Genomic DNA, 21,980 nt, shown 5'->3' on the forward strand with positions numbered 1-21,980 from the left:
ATTGAGTCATATGCACTATTTAACCAGTAAAACAAAAGCTATGTTCTCATCAAAATAATCAAATTCAGGGTTTCTTTTTTTTGGTATTTCTTAAAACCAAGTTTAGATGCAAATTAAAAAAAAGACTTCAGTCTTATATATGTGATTTTTGGCATGCCTGTGATATGGTTTATATTATGCTTGCATTCCGTACTCTCAATCTGCTGCAAAATTTCTTTATCAGGCATACAAAATAGGAAAGTTCATCTGCAATTGTTGAGAGAAGAACTTGGAAAATGGCATTCTAGCTATAGCTAAATGCCTTAAACAAAATATTAAAGTGATCTGAGATTACACTAAAACTTCTAGGGAATGACTCTAATGCATGTTATATGGTAAATCATGCTAAACAATAGGCTGGGATCATAGCTCCACAGTCCTCTGGCAAATGCTATTGTGGATTCAGCTCAGGGCTGCTCCGTTCAGTGTCCCTTGGAAACTGCCCACTTGGAAGCAAGTTGYGCAGTGCCTGATAGCAGTTCTCTGGACACGTTCTGCTTCTGGGATATTGCCGTAGCCATGCAAATTGTACATGATTCCACCAAGTACAAGCAAAAATGTAGAAAGATAGGAGGCCCAGCCTGACTGAGATATAATGCCAATTGCTGTGGTTGCAGAAGCTACATATTCACACTATACGCTGTAAACTGGATGGCACAGTTTAGTGGCTGAGCAAGGGTATAAAAAGAAGCTTATAAAGCATAAGGCGGTAAACAGTATTTTGGCACATCTTAAACAGTAAAATACATCAGTGGTCTGGTCTTTTTTTCTTCCTTTTTTTTTAAAACAGCAGATGTGGCATGCATAAAAATTTCATTTTCTTAATGTTTAATGTCTATTTAAAATATAACAATATGTAAAGAGGCAGCATAAAGCTGAATGGCATAGCATGTCTGAATAAAAACAAAAAGATGACCACCCAAATAGATACCGRATATCACCAATAGCAAGAATAAACACATGTATAGGAGACAAGCTTTTAATTATGCTATATTTCAGCAATTGCTTCTTTCCAGTTGTGACTCTGGATATGAAAATGCTGTATACTCATAACAGAGAGCAGACATCCCTSATACTGTGTTCATGATTACCACTGAGCTCTGGCAGATACTACCTAAGAGTTTGGTAGAGAAGAGATTAAAAGACCATTTTTATTTATCCCTCCCTTCTTCCCTTTTCAGCTGTCACAGTCTCCAAAGTACTCTTAGACAAGATTATGATTACCAGGGGAAGGATACAGTCATGGATTCTCCTTACGTAGTAATACTTTTCCCTGTAACACTTTTTTCAAGGTTTCAGAGAAGACTATGTTTCAGATCAAAATCTAGATTCTTCAGATCCTCTTTTCTTCTTTATATTCCTCTTTCCCTCTCAATGTAACATTTAAACATGTGAAAATATCTTTAATTTGTACCCAAAGTTTGAGGCTAAATGTGATTCCAGAAGCGCAGAGACCAACAAAGAAATGCTTTTGCTGCTCACATAACTGAAGTAACAGGAAGCACAAGACTGGAATGGTGCAGAGCTGTGTCTAGTAAGATAATGCAGAAGTGCACCTCCACTAGGCGACACAATACCCTGGCAAAATGAAGACTTATCTGAAAATCTCCATGGGATGCACCTTTAAACCTCTCTTAATTCATAGACAGCTCAGGTGACTCTAAATTTGTCTATGTGATGTTTGTATGTCATTTTCAGAAGAATGCAAGATAATGAATTATCTGTACTTTATAAATTTTTCTATAAAAGTCTAAGTCAAATGATCAGAGAGATAACAAAAAGACATTTCTTGCCCCAGCCCAAAATATATATATGCCATGTATACTAACTAAATTCTTATTTCTCTAGCTTTCATTTAAATAATGTTTCTACACAATGCCATTCAAATTGGTGTATCAATTGAGCCATCCAGAATCGGAACTTGTCCAGATCTTCACATCTGGCTTATTTTGAAGAGTTAGTCCTCTCTCTTAGTTAAAATGACAAATTAATAGCTATTTGGATAGTTGATGCAATGAGGGTATAATTGGTAAAAATCAAGAATTTGAAACTTATTTTCATGGCAAGTATTGATTCCTTTATTATCTTTAGCACCTTTATCAACCAACATTTTTCATTCATGACATTAACATGAATCCTCTTACTCTGTTTCACTCATGGCAGCAAGATATACCGAGAGTTGACAACTGGGTGAAGGAACACTATAAAACCTATTCTCTGGTAAAACATTATTATTTTAGGAACAATGGCTCACAATCTTTTCATGTTTAATATTCTAAAAGCTCCTGATATAATCAGTGAATAAATATATTGTACTCAGAGGAAACAGATCATTACCTGAAGTGCATCCATTAATTTTATTACCTTGTGTACTGCACATAACAAATTGTGTTTGAATATTTTTAATTGTGCAGCACCTTACATGCAAGTACTTTGGAATTGCCATTTAATATGAAGTATAACTTATTAAGTGCATTTATCATTTGCTATGGATCTATGATAGAATAAAGTAATATTATCTGTGTTTTTATAGCTTTTGACTCATAACCATATGTGAAATGGTAACTCACAATGAAATAAGTTAATAAATTTCCTCCTTAGAACAGTGACACTTATTATTGTTTTATATAATACAAATTCATTTGTATTCACTTTAATGCTGCCTATCAAAGGTCTCTGAATACCCATTTTGATGCCCTATTTTATTCCAAACTACTATAATAGTCAAGTGTCCACTCAACCCCCTAAACTGCTTCACTGCTTCATAAGCAGATTTGTTATTCTATTTTAGTTAAGAACAATGGAAAAGAGGAGATGTAAACTTTCATTAATTGTGATAATCAGACTTTGTATGCTTCTTTAAAAGCAYGAGGAGAAGCAGAGCAAGGCCCATGGCAAAGATGGGTGTTTGGGTAAAAAGTCTTCCACCAAAAGAAATGGTGACTTCCCCTGTGATGGGAAACAACATTCCTACAGCACTATCCCAACAGACACATGCTTATGAACATAAGAATAGCTGTAGTGTCTAAGACCACAGTTCTTTCTAGAGCAGAATCCTTTTGCTGACTATAGCTGAAAGCATTTATGTAAGACAAGAATACAGTCCTATACAAATACCTGTCCACAGAATATTTTCCTCTGTGCTAAAGAACAAAAAAAGAAACCCTATATAAATTACCCCTTTTTCTCCACAATTTGAATCCTATTTTTCACTTATTCCCCCTCCCATAGCAGTAAAAATAAAAGAAAATAAATACAAATGATCTAGTAATGAAATTCACCATCACTCCGAACATCTCTCTTATAATGCACCAGATCTCTTCACCATTTGTACTTTTCATCTGTTACACTCAAAATCTTGTTTATGGGCAAAGAGGAAGCACATCCTATCCGTAAGGCCAAGGATTTATTGAAAGTATAATTGAAATCTTAAGAGTCTAATCATTACTAGTTCAGATCTAATTGCTGTAAAAAAGAAAGAATGATAATGCAGTCAAAATTGTTATCACTTGACCTTGGACATCACAATTGATCTACACCTTAAGTCTGTTTGCCCACTGCAACCTTTTAACTACAGATTATACTGTACATGCATGACAATCATCAATTATTTCACTGAATGGTTTCCCTAAAGCAAATACCACACAGAAAAATGATGGCATCACATCATTTGCTGTTTGTAAATTCTGATTGCGAAAAGTTAAAAAGGTTTTCATTCAAGATAACTTTACACATCTTCCCTCCTCTACATGTTACACCATGTGTCTCTCACAGATAGAAGAATGCACTTTAATTCCAGTTCCTTCCCACTCTATGAAAAAGAGTTCCAGCATTAGAAGAGGAAGGTATGTAGGCATAGTCAGTCTGCTCTGTTGAACTCTATTTTAGAGATTCAGTAAGCAAACTTTCCTGTGCTATACTCTTTCCTTTTGTTCTTAGTGAGATCAGAAAATCAACAAATATCAAAACAAAAAAACCCAAAGAGACTAAGACTGTATGTCCCAAACAAATTTCAACAAGCCATATGGAGACTAAAGAAACTTATCTGAATTACTGTGGAAAATATAAAGCTGATGTTCATTATAGTTTGAGATGTAGGTTTAACGTTGAGCTACTTTTTAACATTTCTTTTAGTTCAATAACAATTTAGATATAATCTCATTGTTTGCAATTCCATAAGATCATAATGAACTGGAAGAAAAGATAAACAGAAAATTCCTTGTACTTAAAAGTTTAAAGGCTGAACATTGCAGTTAACTTCCTCTACTCTCAAAGTGTAATTGGATAAACATCTAGCAAGATATGGCATTGGCAACATTTTTGTTAAAATAATTTTACAGTTCTCCTCAGCTAATGTTAATTATTTAATTCTACTTGCTACCACTTTCACCTCGTGATGAAAGCTTTTAACCATTTCATACACTATTCTTGAAATGGCCTTTGCAGCTGTGGAGGACCTGAAAGTCCCATAAACATTTTAGGCTTAAAGGCTGGAGGAGCTGTTTCCCTTTCCAAAGGAATTGTTTCTTCCCTAAAACCATCACAAAAAAGGAAACTTAATTTTTATAGGCACCTAACCTGTCCCTAACCTGTCATTCCTGCTAGAATATTCTTGCGACCAAAGTTGCCAAGATACATTGCATGATATCTAGAGTTCACAGCAGTTCACAGGAAACAGATTAGCTATGCTGATTTAGCTAGCCTACCCTGTGTCCATATCACAACTGAAAAGACATGTGCTTTCTAAAAAAAGGCATAATTAGGGAAATACCAGAAAAATTTATACACACATCTTCTAGCCACAATCAAGACCACAACAGCTGTAAGCACGGATCCCTGGATTGAAGGAGAATAAAAAGAGAACCCTGAGCTAAAACCACATCAGAATATTTAAGATGGAAACGTTAATCTACTTGATACTGGACATGGTAGGTAGTGAGGTACCAGAAAAGTAATATATTGTGCTAGTGTATTCTGCAACTAAAACAGAAATTGGTCATCTGAAAGTACAAATTAAAACTAATGAAACTGGAGTTGGAATTCTTAAGGTGCAGGTCTGCATGTGGCCAAAGGAAGAGTGGGACACTGTTAAATGTGCCCTACACAGATCTGACCCAAAATAACAACCTTCATATGTCAGCACACAACTGTGAAATACTGCCTTAAATACTCCTGCACAACCAATTCTCCCAGGCAGAACGCATGTCAAAAAAGTTACAGATATTTTGTGTATGATCAGTCATGGAAAATGCTGTCTAAATGATTTCAAAGAAAGTGCAAATTTTACCAAACTCCTTTCAGACTATTCACCCAGTCTGGTAAGAGAACCCTTGCAAATAGTTATTAAAGGAGTGTGACGGTAGCTAAATACCCACTGAATGCCAGGGTGGCCACCTTTAAAATGTTACACCTTTATACATAAGCAAGATACTCTATGGATTCCATCCAATTTGTTTAGCTTGGTTAGTTAGTATCTGAAAGCCTAAGCACTTCATTCTTAGCACTTAAATTCTGCATTCTTTATTATAACAACTTAAAAATATATATTCTGAAGATCAGTGCATTCAACACCCATATTTCTTGGTATGCATCTCAGTATGACAGATGTTGGCCTATGTTTAATATTTTATTGCAAAGATCGACATTCTTTAATATAAAGAACAATGACACGGCATACAATTTTACTTCCATCTATCTCTGAGTTTTCTTTTTCCTTTAAAAGTATCCAGAAGTTCAAGAAATTGACATGATAAAATATTAAAATTTTGGAAAAATCAATGATAAAAATGGAAACTTACAACTAATTTTCTTTTTTAAAGCTTGTATAAGATTTGACATTTATTATATCTGAAAAGCCAAATTCCAAAAATCTCTTCCAAAACCCAGTAAAATTTTATATTTTTCTATAATACAAAATATTACAGCAATATGTATATTACAAAATATACATTGTATATATAATAAAGGTCAGAAAACACTTTTTAAAAACTGTTCAGAGTAATGCCTTCAAAGCATTCTCTGAAATAACTCAGAAAAGCTAATGTACCTTCAAAAGCTTAGCATAGTCAGAAAATAAGATTACAACTTAAGTCTCTATGCAGAACAGATTGCTAATATACAGTTCATTACTGTGAACACATTTTACACACATTTCTTTTCAAGGTACTAAAGTTATAAGATTTTTTCTCTTTTTTAATTAACTGCTTTAACATTCAGAAATAATAAAGAAATATAAGGCAATGTTACTATACTGTTCCATTTAGACAGTATTTGCTAATATAATTCTTGTGATAAATATGAACTTGTGTGTTTATCAAATCCCAAGAAGATTATCTAAATCAACTCCCATGTAATTACCATTCACCATCTGTTCCACCAGGGCCTCAGCTGATCTGCTGGCATCTTGCAGTTTTCTGTACTTCTCAGGCTTTTCTCGCTGGATGGCCTGCAGCATGATAGGAAAGGTGAGTATTTCAATAGAGGGATTTTGAAGAAGAAAGTAATTAATCTCAGGGATGTCTTCTGATTTCTTGAGATCATTTAACCTGTCACATTGCCCTGCTAGCCTCCCCATTTGACAATCAAAGCACCAAGTATCACACAACACTGGACACAACATTAGGAAAAAAATCAGCCATAAAAGTCAAATACATAAATCGAGACTAAGAACACAATAGATTTGACAAATGATACATGTTGGTACTTTACAGACAAATAAAACATACAAATTAAGAGCTATTCAAAGCCCAATATTTCAAAATAAAAATATATGTTCAACAGAAATTCGTTGTGGGGGAATAGATTTGCTCATTTCTCATGCAACACACCCTCCATTCCTATTGATATCAGCAAGAATTGAGCATGCTAAGCAAATCACAGGGTTTCATGGCACACTGCAGTATGAACCCATATATCATTGGGCTGCTTATTTTACTCTTTTATTGGTAAAAAAAACCCCCTGTAAAATATATATTAAAGTATAAAATATCTAACATATGTAATAACATATAAAGTAGGCATCTATATATAGGGCACCAAATAGGAGTGACAGCTCCAGAATTAACCCAGGCTTCGAGTTACAAATTGCCCCTAACGCTCTCATTCACCTTTCCATATTGAATAATCTCCCACCCCCATTCAGGCATGCTGTCAACCCAGGCTAGCTGGTAAAGCTACAGGATGTGGTAGGAGTCTAAGTTTCTAATTTCATTTGGGTTAGTAACAATACACATGGAAAGTAAAATCATTTTAGACCCGACAGCCCTTCTATGTTGTCTTGTAATTCACACTSTCAAGTCACACCACTGATTTTAGCCTAATTTAGTTCTTTAGGTGTAATTTAGAAGCTCTGCGTCAGTAGCCCAAAATTCCTTGTTTAGTTCAGGAGAAGCAGCATACGGCCATACTCAATTTGATACCAAAAATAAAACAGACCATATACCTCCCAGAAATCCTGCCCAACATGTACTCCCACAACTCAAGAGTACCTCAGTTGATCTCAGCACATACACACATATAAAAAGATATGCCACCACAAATCCTATATGACGTGTATGGGAGGATAACACAAAGCCTGGATAGAGCTTCTTAGTCTGGCTGACCACCCTAAGTTTGCTGATCACCTTTTTATTTCTACAGCAAAGGCATACACTGTGTGACTTGAGTCTTAAGGTGAAAAGGTTCCTTTCAACTGGAAGTCAAACAGATAAGCTCATTCACGTAGGTGTCTAAGAATGCATTTAGTAGAACAACCTTAAATTTGAAAATGCTACTTTTAAAATAGATTAGTATACTTGGGAGGAAGAAAATATAAATACCTTTAAAAAAATCACTTAGAATTACTTTTTAAATGTAATGTCTTCAGTTTAATAAATTTCTGTGCTTTGCAGTTAGGATGACATACCGTTTATACAATAAAAAAGTCCGAAATATCAGTTATGCCAAAAGGTTTGAAATTATGAATCTTTGCTTATTCAAAATTGGACTCACTTCTAGACACTGAACATGCAAAATTATAATAATTTCCAGTGAAAATAATTCCAGTGTTTTAATGGGGAAAAAATTTGAGAACTTTCCTTACTTTGCCTAAGAATGAAAATTTTGAAACATCCATAGGAGAATAAAACTGGGGAAGGAGGAATAAATTTGTACAAAAGGCACATATACAAGAAGAACACGAACAATGCCCCTGGTTTTCAYGGGTGGCGAGGAGAAGCTTGGAAGTTTAAAGAGGCATTTCCAGTTAACTTTGCACATGTCCACAGCCTGCTTATAGCTGCCATCCATTCATGCATATAGAAAAGGTTAAATGCCAGTCCTTCTAACAATAAGTCAAAGCTTCCCTTGAACACTTGATGATATAAATTTGTATAAATAACACATATAAACAAAGGGTATATAGAGAAGAATTAAGGATGGGAATATTTTGCATTTTACAAGCATACCATTTATTATCTTCCTAAATTCTCATGGAAACTTTGCAAAGTTTAATCCAAATGAGTTAAAAATGACTGTATCATTCATTTGTAGCTGTTGTAGGTCAAAATCTTCTAACATTCCACTGCACAATTTAAGTATTTTTCCAAATTTCAAAAAGATCTTTTCTATTAATTCTCTGCAGAGTTTCAAAATTAGTTATGGAATCTTAATTAATCCTTCTCTGTCTATAATGCCAGGTGTAATTAGCATGAGTCTAACTATAGAAAACTCAAAGGAATCATAAAAACACTGAAATATACTGAAAATAATCTTACTCCGTCTGTAACACCAGATGTGTAATTATCATGAGTGTGACAGTAGTGAACACAAAGGAATCATAAAAAAACATGAAATATACAAAAATAACTTTTTGAAATATAAAAATGATATGACATTGATGCCTGTGGCACTGAACCCTTCAGTGTACAGTAATGTACCATGTGTCCACAAAAATGTGGAGAAATTTCTGTACCTCCAGTAAAAGATTAATGTTTCCAAGTCCYGACAGAAGTAAGAGCACTATATGTGAAGCACTTAAAATAAATATAAAATATTTGGCACATTTAGTAAATATACCAAACTTTCTGTCCATTATTTTTCTCAATTCATTTTTGTGTAATTAGGATATATTATAAAAATGAAGGACTAACAGTCAGGCAATGATTACAGAAAGACATATGATTACACATACAAAACATACTGCTAGCCAAAGGAGAAAAGACTGTCCTCTTGGTCCTCATACAAAGAGAAATTTGGGGACAAATTGCCTGATTTGGGGARAAAAGAGAAAATTCACCCTTCTTACTTCCACTTTTTCACTGTACTCACTTCAATGGTTTGCTGAACCCACAAACGTCTTAGATTTCTAAGCTCCTCAGAGCAAGGACTTCCATAAGGAAATGTAAAGTGCCTGGAAATGAATGGAGTAGGAGTCCTGGAAACACCTCTCATTTATCTCCTCAGCTCTGCTTCGTTCATTTCCTTTACTGGGGCAATACTCTAGATTGAGGTTCAYTCATGATACAAGCAGGCCGGGATAAGTTTGAAGAGGAGGTCTGTGACATGTGGAAACTTTTAGATGGTGTACACCGCAGTTGCAACACATCTGATGGAAAGTTGCTGAAACTACAAAATTTATAAATATTTCCAAAAACCTATTTTTCCTTTTTTACACTTCTTTTTTGTAAAAGATTTTTTAAGAAAAAATACAACAAAATGAGAAAAAGTTACATTTACAGAGTTTCTTTCAACTGGGGATTAATTCTCTTTGCGGACTATTTTGTAACTGGCAATAAAAATATATAATGACCTAGTTTTAACTGTACATTATTATATTTAATTCAATGATACTAAAAATTCTTCTTTTGCTAATGCCAGCTGAACATTAATGGGCTAATTTCACAACATTCTGCGAGGTTTATTTGACCCTAAGATTTTATTTGGCATTAAATGACTTAATAACCTAGACACACTGATGTTCCAAGGCATTCAGTTGCTATTCATATTAAATCAAAATCCTGCTTTGTGAGCTCTGTGGAAGGATGTAGCGTAACAGTATTCCCTAACCTCTTGTGAGACTGATCAATTGCCCCTGTGGGCAGGAGATGGCAACATTATTATCACTGGCTCTAACAGTGATTTAGCTTTCAAATATCCTGGCCCAACAAAGCATGTCTGGAAAAGGTCACTAAAGGATAATGAACAAATGASAACTGGGCATTTGAGAATGCCAAGAGAACACATTTAATTCTCTAGGATATTTAACATTTTTCCTTACATCAGGTTCTTACACGTTTCCCTTTGATTTTGAATTTCCAGATGCTTCTTGGCTACCCATAACTCCTTTTAAAGTGTTTTGAGTTTACCGATGTGTAGTCTCAAGTCTGACTTCTCATTAAACGGGTTTTTCTGCCTAGTAAGTTTTAATTTTCTCCACCTGACCCTTCATATATATGGACATGCAATAATGAAGGCCCCTGACATTATGGCTTAAAGGAAACAAAAACAGCCCAAGTCATTGATGGGCCTGTTTTAAGTAAAATATAGTTACTATGTGAAAAATGTTAACAGTGTGATGCAGTGTAAAGATGTTTATGGCATTATTGTTTGGATGCCTTCATTATTTAGGAGCAATATGGTTATCCCACAATGCAACTTCTATACCTTTGGTGTCCAGTCTCTCTGGCCAGGCAAGGCCTTCCTCTTGGGACTGGGGAGGGCTATAAATATTGTTGCCTCTCCCCAGACAGAAGAATGGGTTTTCTGTGCATCTCGTATATTTAATCTGTACAGTGCATCTGCCAAAAGCTAATTTCCTGCCAGTATCTGAAGAGCAGCTGGTTTAGCAAACACAGTCAGTGCATTTCATACAGCCTGCTCTTGGCTCCGTCTCCCCCAGGCCTTCTCTGAGCTGGGGTGGGAGCAGGCTTTTGAACTTGATGAATCATCAATGATGGCAAAAGAGCTTTCCTTGTGGCCRTCTTTTCTGAAGTCTCAGTCCCCCCATCATATAACAGATGTATTTCCATTACAACATATGGAAGTGACCCTCATCCAAGAAAACTGATGACTAGAAGCAAGCTACCACCGCAGGAAAAATTCATCCAGCTAGTAACCCATCCTCAAAAAAATGGCAGAAAAAAAGCAATTAGGAAGAGGGTATGGGGCTGAGCAACTAACCTGGTGGGCAACAAAATATCGGTCTGACATCAATCAAGCCCAGGTGTTCTGTGCTACACCAATATATACAGTGCTTTAGGGAGAAAAGTAAATGAGAGCCAATAACTACGCTTCTCCCTCCCTCCTCCTCCAATATTATGTATGTTTTCGCCATCCTAAATGACATCTGAACAAATGTGGTAGCTAGTGGCCCCCATCCCCAGTGGTCTGCCTCAGCAGCAACACAGGCAAGACAAGAGTTGGTGGGAACTCCAGTTGGGACCAGAAGAGCTCTGTGGTTCACCTACCTCCATCCCTCACTTGCAGGGACACAGACCACCACCTCCTTGGGGACAAAGAAAAGAAAGAAGGAGGGAGGTAAACCATGGCTCCTGAATCCTTTAATGGTTTTATAAAATCTTATAAATTGAAGACATGAGGCAGAGCATCTTACTGGTTAAGGATATCTGACAGTGCAGATATCTAGCATGTAGGTCAAGGCAGGAGCTGATTTGCCATCCTTGAAATTGGTATGTTCCTCAAAATGGAATATATGAGGGGGAGAGAGGAGCAATTTTTTTTCTTTTTTCTTTTTTTTTTTTTGAATTTTACCTACCATGAAGAGTGAAGCACTCAGAAAACTAACAGTATATCTATCTAGGTATGAAATGATTCCCATTACCCTAGTATGTAAACATTTGAACCTACCAAATCTTCCCTGTATATTTGATCAGTTTTGCTTAAATATATATATATATATTTCACATAACATGAAATGCCATGAGCTAAATTCAGTATATCACACTCTAATAGATAGATACTGACAGTAATATTATGACAACATTAACAATTAAGTTAAAATTATTGCAAGAAAACTATGATTTAACAAGAAAATTTAAAGCATATATTTACAGTAATGAAATTCAGTGTTCCTCAGTCTTATTACACCTGATTGATTGTGATGGACAAGAAGAGAGTGAGAAAAAACAACAGCAAAGCTAACTTCACTACAGCAACTTTGTTTCTTCTGTTTGTGTTCTAGGAGTAAATAATACCTTATTTTTTAATGAAACATCCTCAAGTCCCACGACATACTAAAAGTATAATAGCTAACTATACAAAGAACTCCCCCTTCTCTTACTCAGAAAAAGGAAGTATTTTGCGACTATCTACAAAAATTAAATGTAGAATAAAATTTGCAATAGTCTGGTTTTAAAGTCTAAATTCAGAGTCTGTGAAACACACACAAAAACACTGAGCTACCTCTTATACAGTGCAGATTCACTCATTTCGCAAAACGTGGAAAGAACCATTTTTGGCTCTGGCATTGTACAACAGCAGATTTTTAAAAACATGACGAGGAGACTGGTGATTTTCAGATATGTTTTACAGCACAGATTTTCTTTAACACTAAAAGAGGACACTTTTCATATCCTTCAATTTATGCAAATATAATGTCAAATTAAGCCATTAGGATAGAAGTGTGGTGCATATATGAGAAGTAATTTATAGAATTTGATTCAGCTTTACCAGATTTTCATGAATCTAGAATACCTTATTTAAATGTATGTATGAATAAATATGATCTCTWTATTCAGACACAATGTGAAGCAATTGTRGTATTAAAATCTGAAATTTATAAAAATTGTAAATACTTCTAAATTTCTTTTGCATATGGTCAATCAATGCTTGTCAGTCTACATTTGAACTCTTTTAAACTTGGACTTTGAAAGCACTTTGACAAGCAATACAAACTGACAAACATATATATGAGTACTTCTTCCTACATTGACTCTTTCTCTGAGATCTGAGAGATTTCCTTCTTTTCGATATATTGCAAACTCAGGACTCTGAAGTACAGCTTCTGAGCGGGTCATCCAGCTATGGAGCTCTGTTGTATCCGAGTCAAACCTAAGATAGAGAAGTGCAATAAGATATTTCATTTTCACGAAGTATTTCTGAAAATAACATTGACAGTAAAAATGTTGAACTAGTTGTTTAAACAAGTGCATAAGCAGCAATTTCTYTCTCTCAAAAAAAAGGTTTTAAATGCCCATATTTCATTAGATACCACATGAAATGATTCACTGTAAAAATTGAGAACCTACAAATACTTTTTTGTTTTTAAGACACCGATTGACAGCTGAACAGATACAACAATTTTCACAGTCAGGACTCTACTTTTATAAGTTGATGGTTTTGGAAGATATACAAGTGGCTCTCACAGCTAAAGAAAGTGTAACAGAAGTCCCATTGGCTCAGCTGAGGATATCAGGCCTATGTGGTTCACTAAATGCAGCCTTCATACCTGTAAGGTTTCTGTGCTAGCTTCTAGTGAGGATATTGTGAAGGATATTCAAATAGGAAATTTGCCCATGAAAGAAGAGTCTTTTCCAATTGACTCAGATTTGCTGTAATTAATTAATAATGAAYGGTAGATTATAATTTTCTTACAGCTAAAAGTTCAGAAATTGCAAATTAAGATCCTCATTTCTGTGCATACACATTTTAACCAGTTTTTAATGTACAGTCATTTTTAATAAAGCCTGGATTCTTTCATCAACTCCCTTAAAATTGATCTCAATTTGTGACTCCATTTAACAAGATGTGAAAGACTGAGTAATAAATAACGAAAGCAGAAGAAAGAATAACCACATACTTCCTTAATCTCTGACCAATAGCCTACATTTAAATCTGAAGCTCTTAGGAGCAATGTGAATAAAAACAATACTAATAACACTATCTGCACATTTATTAGAGGAGGAAAAAGATATGATTAAGAAGGAACGGAAGGTGCAGAAATCTTAATTTTATAAAGAACCATGAATTCAGAGGCAGAAAACAAAACAAAAAGAAAATTTTCAGACTCTTCAGAGAATCTCCGTCCTGGTATCAGATTCTAATCCAGTAAATTGACTGCACCGCCAGTCAAGAGTTTCCTACCTGAGCTCTTAGCCTACATGACATTCCATCAATTGTTATTCTTGAAATAGAATTTTATCATTTGTTCAGCATATAATAGCTGTATATTTAATAAATGCTCTCATGAAATTTTAAGACTAGGAGATAGCAAACCTATGAGAGCCAGTATTCCCACACAAAACTGGAATGCTGTTTATTCAACAAATTGGCAAGCACTCTCTGCATATTTAATCCCACCAATTTCAGCAGGGGAAATGATAAAAGCTTGTTTTTGCAACTATGACTCAGGACTGTTCAACATAGCTTAAAATGGGAAACACTCAATTTTAAAACTAATGGACTGGTTTACATCACAAAAGCTAACAATTCCACAGTTCTTCCTAACATGTATCTGTATATTAATTCTCTATGTTCAACATCTACTGTAGATGCCAACACCTCTGCCCAATGTATGAAAGATCAGGGATGTGCAGTTTTACAGAAGTAGTCTGTAAGACACAGCAGAGTTCCTCAAGTCCTGAGTTAGGAATACATTAGATCAGTTAAGTTAGAGCAACCACCTAACGGCTGTTATGTCACTTGAGGACTGCTGAGATACAAGGAAGCCTCAAACATCCAGTGTACACTTTTTGCAAAAAAACAGTAGTAGTGGTGTACTGCCTTCTGTTTTACTCAAGTATCTGTTTCAAGGCTTGTCAACACGCAGGCAAGCAGCAGTAGAACCTGTTTTAAGGGTCAAAACAGAATTTAGTCAGGGGTCTCTGGGCATTCAGATAGACGGGATTGCCACCCTATCATCCTTGACTTTTTCAAACTCAGTCAGCAGTGTACAAACGAATCCCCCAAAATTAGCAGTCCAGATGAGGGAAAGTGTTGGCACGCCCTATTGCCAGCATGCTCTCCATTCCTTGCTCTCCCCGTGGTCAGCAACTCGATAGGCAAAGTATGCAAGTAATGGACAAAGCAGTGGTCACTTCTTTCAGCTCACTTAAATCTACAGTTAAAGCTGGCTCTATAGTCACTGCCAGCTACTGCAGCAAAACGTCTGGTTTATACCGTTGGCATGAAGCAGCTGTGAACTGGAGAACACAGAACATCAGATGAYATGTGATAACAATGAAGACAAGTTTACCAGTCCTTCAGTACTAAATTCTCTTGACTGCAGGTAAAATTTTATTATTTCTGTTGTTTGTCCCATTCTGTAGTTGCAGTTAAGCAGRGCCAGTAAGACAAGCTTTCTAAAGAACAGTCTTCAATTAGCCTGCTATAGTATGGGAAATGGCAGAGCAAAATGTTTACCAGTGATTATTTCTTAAACAAAAAAACTTAGCCTCTGCCCCTGTTCAAAGCCATTTATTTCTGCCTCATCCACCACTGAAAGTGTTATCTGGAAGAGGTATGGGGGAATTTGGGAGAGTTTTGATAGTACACAAAATGATCAGTAACATATCACACAGCCCAGAGATTTATCAGATGGTAGTAAGTATTAGCCACAGCAGACAGGGTCTTGACAGAGCTGGTCGCACGTAACAGATTGCTCTGTCACTTGCAGTTTCTTCTGGGGATAAATATAACTCCACTAACAAAGCCTCCTGTCCCAAACAGGGTTACAAAGAGGGGGGAAAAAAGGGCTAAGAGAGTTGAGTATTGATTCAGGACAGCTTTTTGCAGTGCATAAATACCCTTAACGTAGACTAAAGAGAGCATTTTTCTATTACTTTGGAAAAAAATGATTTATATCTCTTAAATTTAGCTCGTATAAAAACAAGAAATGCAGGTAGAATACTGCATTTAATTGTTACATTATGATTATTAGACATTTGACCTCTGAGCACAGTTTCAATTACAAACTATGTTAACTCTAGATTGATAGCAAAGGATCAATACAGTCTTTAAATCTTGTAAGTACAACAATACTTTTGACATAAAAAAGTAACTAAATATTACATTTGTGGCCCAACAAAGTTGAGTGCGTGTAGAATTTGTTAAAATAAATCCATGGAAGACACCAAAACCAAATCACTTGAGGCAATCTCTCTAAATAATCACCTCACTTTAAAATGCACRTTAGCTTGCTGTCTACCTAAAAATTCAATCTGCAGCAGAGAATTTACTGCCTCTAAAACTCTTTATGTGGCACACATGGTTTAGTTTTCAAATTAGCCTTTCTTTTGGCTATTCTCCTACAATAGGAATCTTTTACTGCTCTCACTGCCCTCTCCGTAGAGGCCAACGCATTTCAGCTGAATTCAGATATGGTCTCTTTTTACTCCACAGCATGTCTGAAAAAACACCTTCATATTTTTAATCCACACCACTGAAAGTTGCATGGAGGCCCTTCACCAGTCGATTGCAGCAACTCATTTTCTTTATCATACTAAGCCACAGACCCACTACAGACCCGTTCAAAATTCTCTTGCTGAGATCATCGAATGTACAGAAGACTTGTTTAAAATGTCTCCTTGTTCAAGTTTGCTCTTCCTCTTCTGAATTAAACACAGGATAAATTGCACCTTTAAGGCATTTCACAACTACATTATGTTCATTTTTCTGTTTCTGTGCATGAAACTCTGGCCTAAATATCTGATATTCAAGTATTACTACAAGTCCCTGTCTAATCCAATGTCTTTTGGAAACTACTAAATAACAGCAACAATTAGTTTATTTATATTTCAAAATAAAAACATACAATTTTTTTAGTAATAAAAAGACTTATTGACTCCAAACCTTCCATCCATGCAATACATCTTACAAAGAGTTATGGTGGTTCTTACAGCCAGCATCATCTAGCAGAGGACAATGATAAATTTAAACTCATGGGTTTTGTCTATGCTTTACACACACTACTATGGCAAGATGATGACTGTGTGAAGTCATGTGTATGCACTAATTTTTCCCATAGTTATACATATAACTCGAATGTTGTGCAGGTTCACATGGGAACACAAGTCATGAAGTACCCTGCTGTCAAGTGACCATCAAGGTTTATCTTTCCTCTAAATTGATCAAACTTCATCTTAAAATTGCTACTATGTTATTGCTACTAGAAAGTGGTTTCAGAATGACATTCCTTCAATGGATAGAACCTGCCTATCAATTTCCTTTACACTTTTTTTTTCTCTTTCCTTCACAATGGATATGTCAATGCTTTGTACCTTGGGCAGACATAAGATTGTTTGCCTATGTACTGAGCCAGCAGGGAATGATGCAGCTCTGACCCAAGAATGACRTTACTGAATTCCCGCATCCCCATGGCTGGACTGAAACACCCAGCTGATCAGCAGTGCTCTTTAGCTCCTAGCTCTAAGCTGAGTAGAAACATGCCTAAGAACAACTTTACAATATACCTATTAGCAGAACTATTCTGCGATGGATTAATGTTTCTCTTCCTCCACTGTATTTGCAGCTGTTTAGACTTTAGTTGATAAATACTCTTGTTCTTATTTTCTAATGTAATAGCTTATTTGTCCTAATAACATTTTTATCTTCCTAGTTCCTAGTGAATGATAGTCTAGACCTCCTGTACAATCATGATGCAATTCAGTTTAGCTTCCTCAGCAATATTATTAGCATATTTCTGTAACACATACTAAGGCATTAAAGAAAATATTAGATCAGGCCCAAGAGTAAATCTCCCTGAGAAGTATCTTTCTAGCCTCATAGTTCTTCCTTTGGTACAACCTATTTCCTTCTTTACCCATCTTGCCATTCTTACAGCCAGCCATACCTTCTACAGCCTAACCGATAGTTCCCAGACAGAAGCATGGAATACTCTGCAGAAATTCACATAGTTTAGATCCACTGCCTTTCTCATATCTAAGAAAATCACTTATGGCTGAGGCAAATGAAACTCTGGAGGCTGTGGCAGAGTAAATTTAACATCATTTGCCTTCAGCCAATGATGTCCAGTGGCTAGAGATGCAAAGCAGTTTAATTCCAGCCATCTTGCCTCCCAGTGAGTGCCAGCTGGTATTGTCCCTGTAATACAGTAGGTAACTTCAAAAATTCAGTGGGCTGAAAAATACACATTCTCAGTGTATTTGTCAGCATGGCATTTCCTGTCTCACAAACAGGATAAAGGGTTAAAAAACAACAGGCACAAAAAAGTTATGAAACGCCATGTTTACAGAACTCGATGTTGTATCTGTACCTACTCTTACACTGTAGATGAAAACATTTATAAATAATTCCTCCTGTAAATAACAGAAAATTATCTTATTATGTGCTCAGTCACCTTTTCCTTTTCTCTGGTACTAGAGACACAGAAACACCACTGGAACCAACGACTACCAGGGAAATTACAAAGACACGACTCTCCTCATTTTAGATTTGCTAAGTACTGTTATGTAACAAGAAAAGAGCAAAAGCGACATTTCAACAAGAGTGTAAGGGTCAAACAAGCCACAGAATAGCTGTTAAAGTGGTTAGTTCTGACTAAGATAATTCATTGTACAGCAAGGGCCTACTTGAAACAACAGCTATCAAAAAAACCTTTACAATTTTTCCTTTAATATGTTTTTCTAAACAAAAACATTCCAAACTTTTCAAAGTAATGAAGCATCAGAATCCCAAATATAATAATTTGCAATAAAATGAAAGCTACTTTATTTTTAAAAAATCTGCAGATACGTTAACACTTACTAAATGCAAAACACTAGATGGAGCAACTATCCTGTTTTAACATGCCTTTCTCTTCAAAGGGTAAAGAATCTATTTCAGATCTGAAGTTTAACATTATATCTGTAACAATGTTATGACAAATAAACTTTCCTTGGAAACATTAGGAATTGTGTACAAAGTTATTTACTAATTGGCGAAGAAAAGCATCTTGCACATTATTTAAGAACATTCATAATACAAATACRTATAAATTAGATGTTAAACAGCTCCAACCTGTTTACTATTTTAAAACATTCTGGGAAAAGAATAAATTTCAGGTTTTTCTATGCTATACACCTGACCTATTTTTTTTCCAGAATATGTAAATGGCATGGAAATGAAAATGACACCTTGCAACCCATTCTCCCATTTACATTATTTTTTCTTTTAAAACTTCACTTATGTTACATTTATATCAACTCTAAATGTCTAATATATACTCCTATGACTTTTATTATACAGCTCCAACAATTTTTCCCTTTTCAGTTGCAAATGAATTTCTTTAGGAAAATTTGCTTACTTTCCTATGATCCGTACAGAACTTAACACATCCCTGAATCATTCTGAAGTTTTAAAGCACTAAATTTGAAGATACCTGTGGATTGTGAGGAAGGAAAAAAAAAAAGTCATCTGCTTCTTATCTCTGCTATCCACCATTTATGGTAGCAAACAGTTTTAGGAGGTGAGAAAAACAAAGAGCTTGTTGCCCATGCACTTATACCATAGTACAGAGAGTTGGGAACTGGAACAATGGAAAAGTGAATTCAATTCCTCTGTCAATTGGTCTACTGAGTCAAATTGCTCTTCCTCAATTTCATCAGTATAAATGAGATTCATACAGTTCTAATCCTTCCAAAACACTTGAAAATGTAAAAATAGAAAGCATCATAGAAAGCTTGATGTTTCTATCCTAGTCATCCATTGTCTCTCCTCAGCTAAGCAGCAGGAGAACACAGTGTTATATAGTCCACTAATGCAGTATTCACTGAGGAGCCAAACTACTCTTTCTCCCTCCTCGAGCCTGGGGACCCAGCAATTCACACTGCAGGTGCAGTCCATTTGCAATGCATCCTCTGCTCTTTCTAAAACATTCAGAAGATAGGAAAGCAGATCTGGAGCATAAAACTTTCCAAACATGTGGCAGTTGAGGATGATGCATTTATTTTAGGCATGCTCTTTTACAGCAACAAAGCTGACGAAAACCTGAGAAGAACAGATGAAAGAAGACAAGAAAACTTGGAAGCATTATCACCCTCCCCACCCTCAAAAAAGCCTCAACCCCCAAGCCCCAAGCCCCAAGCCTCCCCCCTGCCAAAAAAAACCCCCACCACACACGCAGTGTATTGTACTGCAACTGCAGAAAGTGGCCAACACAATATGGTTGTGCATCTTCAGAAACTTCAGGTAAGCGTTCGATGCCTGGTGCTTTCTTGAATCAAACAGAAACTAAGCACTGTAGAATCATCAATTCTTAGTCTACAAGTGCTCAGGGAAGATTTTGAACATAAACACACACACAATAAGGAACAATACAGGAAGAGGTAGATCAGGAACATCCATTTTCTAGTTCAGTTCAAAAACTAAAAGCTGTTCAAGACTGTGGTTTTGCTTCTCCCTTGGGTCTAGGACCAAGTAAATATACACACAAAAAAAGAAAGATCTTGCAGTCAGCAGCAGACCCAGAAAATAACTGACTGACTGTATGGGAATACAGCCACGAGGTCCTCCCCACAAACAATCATTGATGAAGAAAGTGTCTAGTCACCTACGTATGCAGATATTTTAGCTAGGCACTCAAACTTTAAGGTTAGTTTTCTTCTCCAATCATTGCGCTTATGTTCATTTTAAATTCATTATGCTGGAGGAAGACAACAGCATAATGTCAAAAGCATTAGTGTGTAAGACTGCATTTTTTTTATTAAAACAAGGCATGACAATTATTATTATTGCAAGCTGAAACTCATTCCCTGAAGTTCCTTCGCCAACTGTTTATCTGAAGGTATTTATTCATTGGTTCTCCAACTCCAGAACACCCTCTGGGATTTTATAGAGAGGAAAGAAATATAGTCTCTTTTCGGCTGTTCATCTAGAAATGCCATAAAAGAAATATCTAAATGGAAATGCCTTGTCGCCAATACAGCCATCATTCATCTTGCTGCACAGCTGAGGACAATTCTAACAGCATTTGCTTTACAACAGATCCTTACCATATTGTAGGTCCACTTGCAGGTATGTAGTGAACAGCCATACTGAAGAAATGCTCATATGATGGTATCTTTCTTTGTATTATACAGAGATTGCATTGCTAAAACAAACCTCATAACTCTAGCACACGGAACAATATTCCACCTACTTAGAGCATATTAAAGGACATTAAATAATGAACTCCTTTCTCTGTGCCAGAATTCAGCTTCCTGTCTTACCAGATCAAAATAAAAATCTAACCTGTGCGGTAATGAAAAGGAGTCTGATTTTAAGTATGTATGAGAAACCACAGTTTATTCCATTACCTGATGTTCTAGACAAAGACTAAGAACTACAGATTGTTCCATGGTTCATATTTTGACTATTATCCAAAAGTTAAGGACTTATACAGTAGAAGAATATCTTTTAGATAGCAAAAAACATAAATCAAAACAGAAAACCTCAAAACCTACTATGCATTGTCCAAAAACATTAACACTCTATACATTTGGTAGCAGAACTGGCAATATAGCTGTAAGCTGTCACAGTCTGCAACTTGATAATATATCCTATTTTCAGTAGAARGTTCTATCAACTTCATATATATCTTTGTTAGTTTCAATGCTTTAGACAGACAATAGCTAAAAGAATTAGTAATTCATAGTTTGTATAATATAAGGTATTTCTGAATATAACAGTTTCTAGAATCCTGTTAATTCCTGCCCTCAAGTAGTTTCCCTAAACAATAACTTAGGAGTATGTATGTATTCATCTGTCCCCTGCCAGTTTAACTTTTGCATTAAGGAAAATGAAAAGAATACAAACAAGAAGGAGAATACAGACTAATACTACATATACAGTACATTTGAGAAAGAAACTTCGGAAGTTTGGTCCCCAAATTTGTTATAATGCATAACTCTATAGCAACAAACACCTTTCTTGAAGAAGCATAAAATGGAGAATTAGAAAATCATCTTACTTCATTTAGTTTTAATTAAGATGATGCTTTCCTTTATAACAAYAGATTTCTGTATTTCATC

General features: G+C 35.6%; 1 protein-coding gene across 1 annotated transcript in view; it reads right to left on the minus strand.

Moving 5' to 3' along the window:
- The window catches only part of LOC112969900 (dystrophin), a gene marked incomplete at its 3' end in the record, with an annotated part of 817,409 nt that overhangs the window by 658,396 nt on the left and 137,033 nt on the right, over positions 1-21,980 (minus strand). The window contains exons 13-14 of the mRNA XM_026073700.1: positions 12,963-13,086; positions 6,397-6,484 (exon numbers count right to left, since the gene is read on the minus strand). Coding sequence (XP_025929485.1) covers positions 6,397-6,484; positions 12,963-13,086 — 212 coding nt within the window. The remainder of the gene's footprint in view (positions 1-6,396; positions 6,485-12,962; positions 13,087-21,980) is intronic.

This window comes from Apteryx rowi, unplaced genomic scaffold (genome assembly GCF_003343035.1).
Source record: "Apteryx rowi isolate R43461 unplaced genomic scaffold, aptRow1 scaffold_373, whole genome shotgun sequence".
NCBI classification, from domain to species: Eukaryota; Metazoa; Chordata; class Aves; order Apterygiformes; family Apterygidae; genus Apteryx; species Apteryx rowi.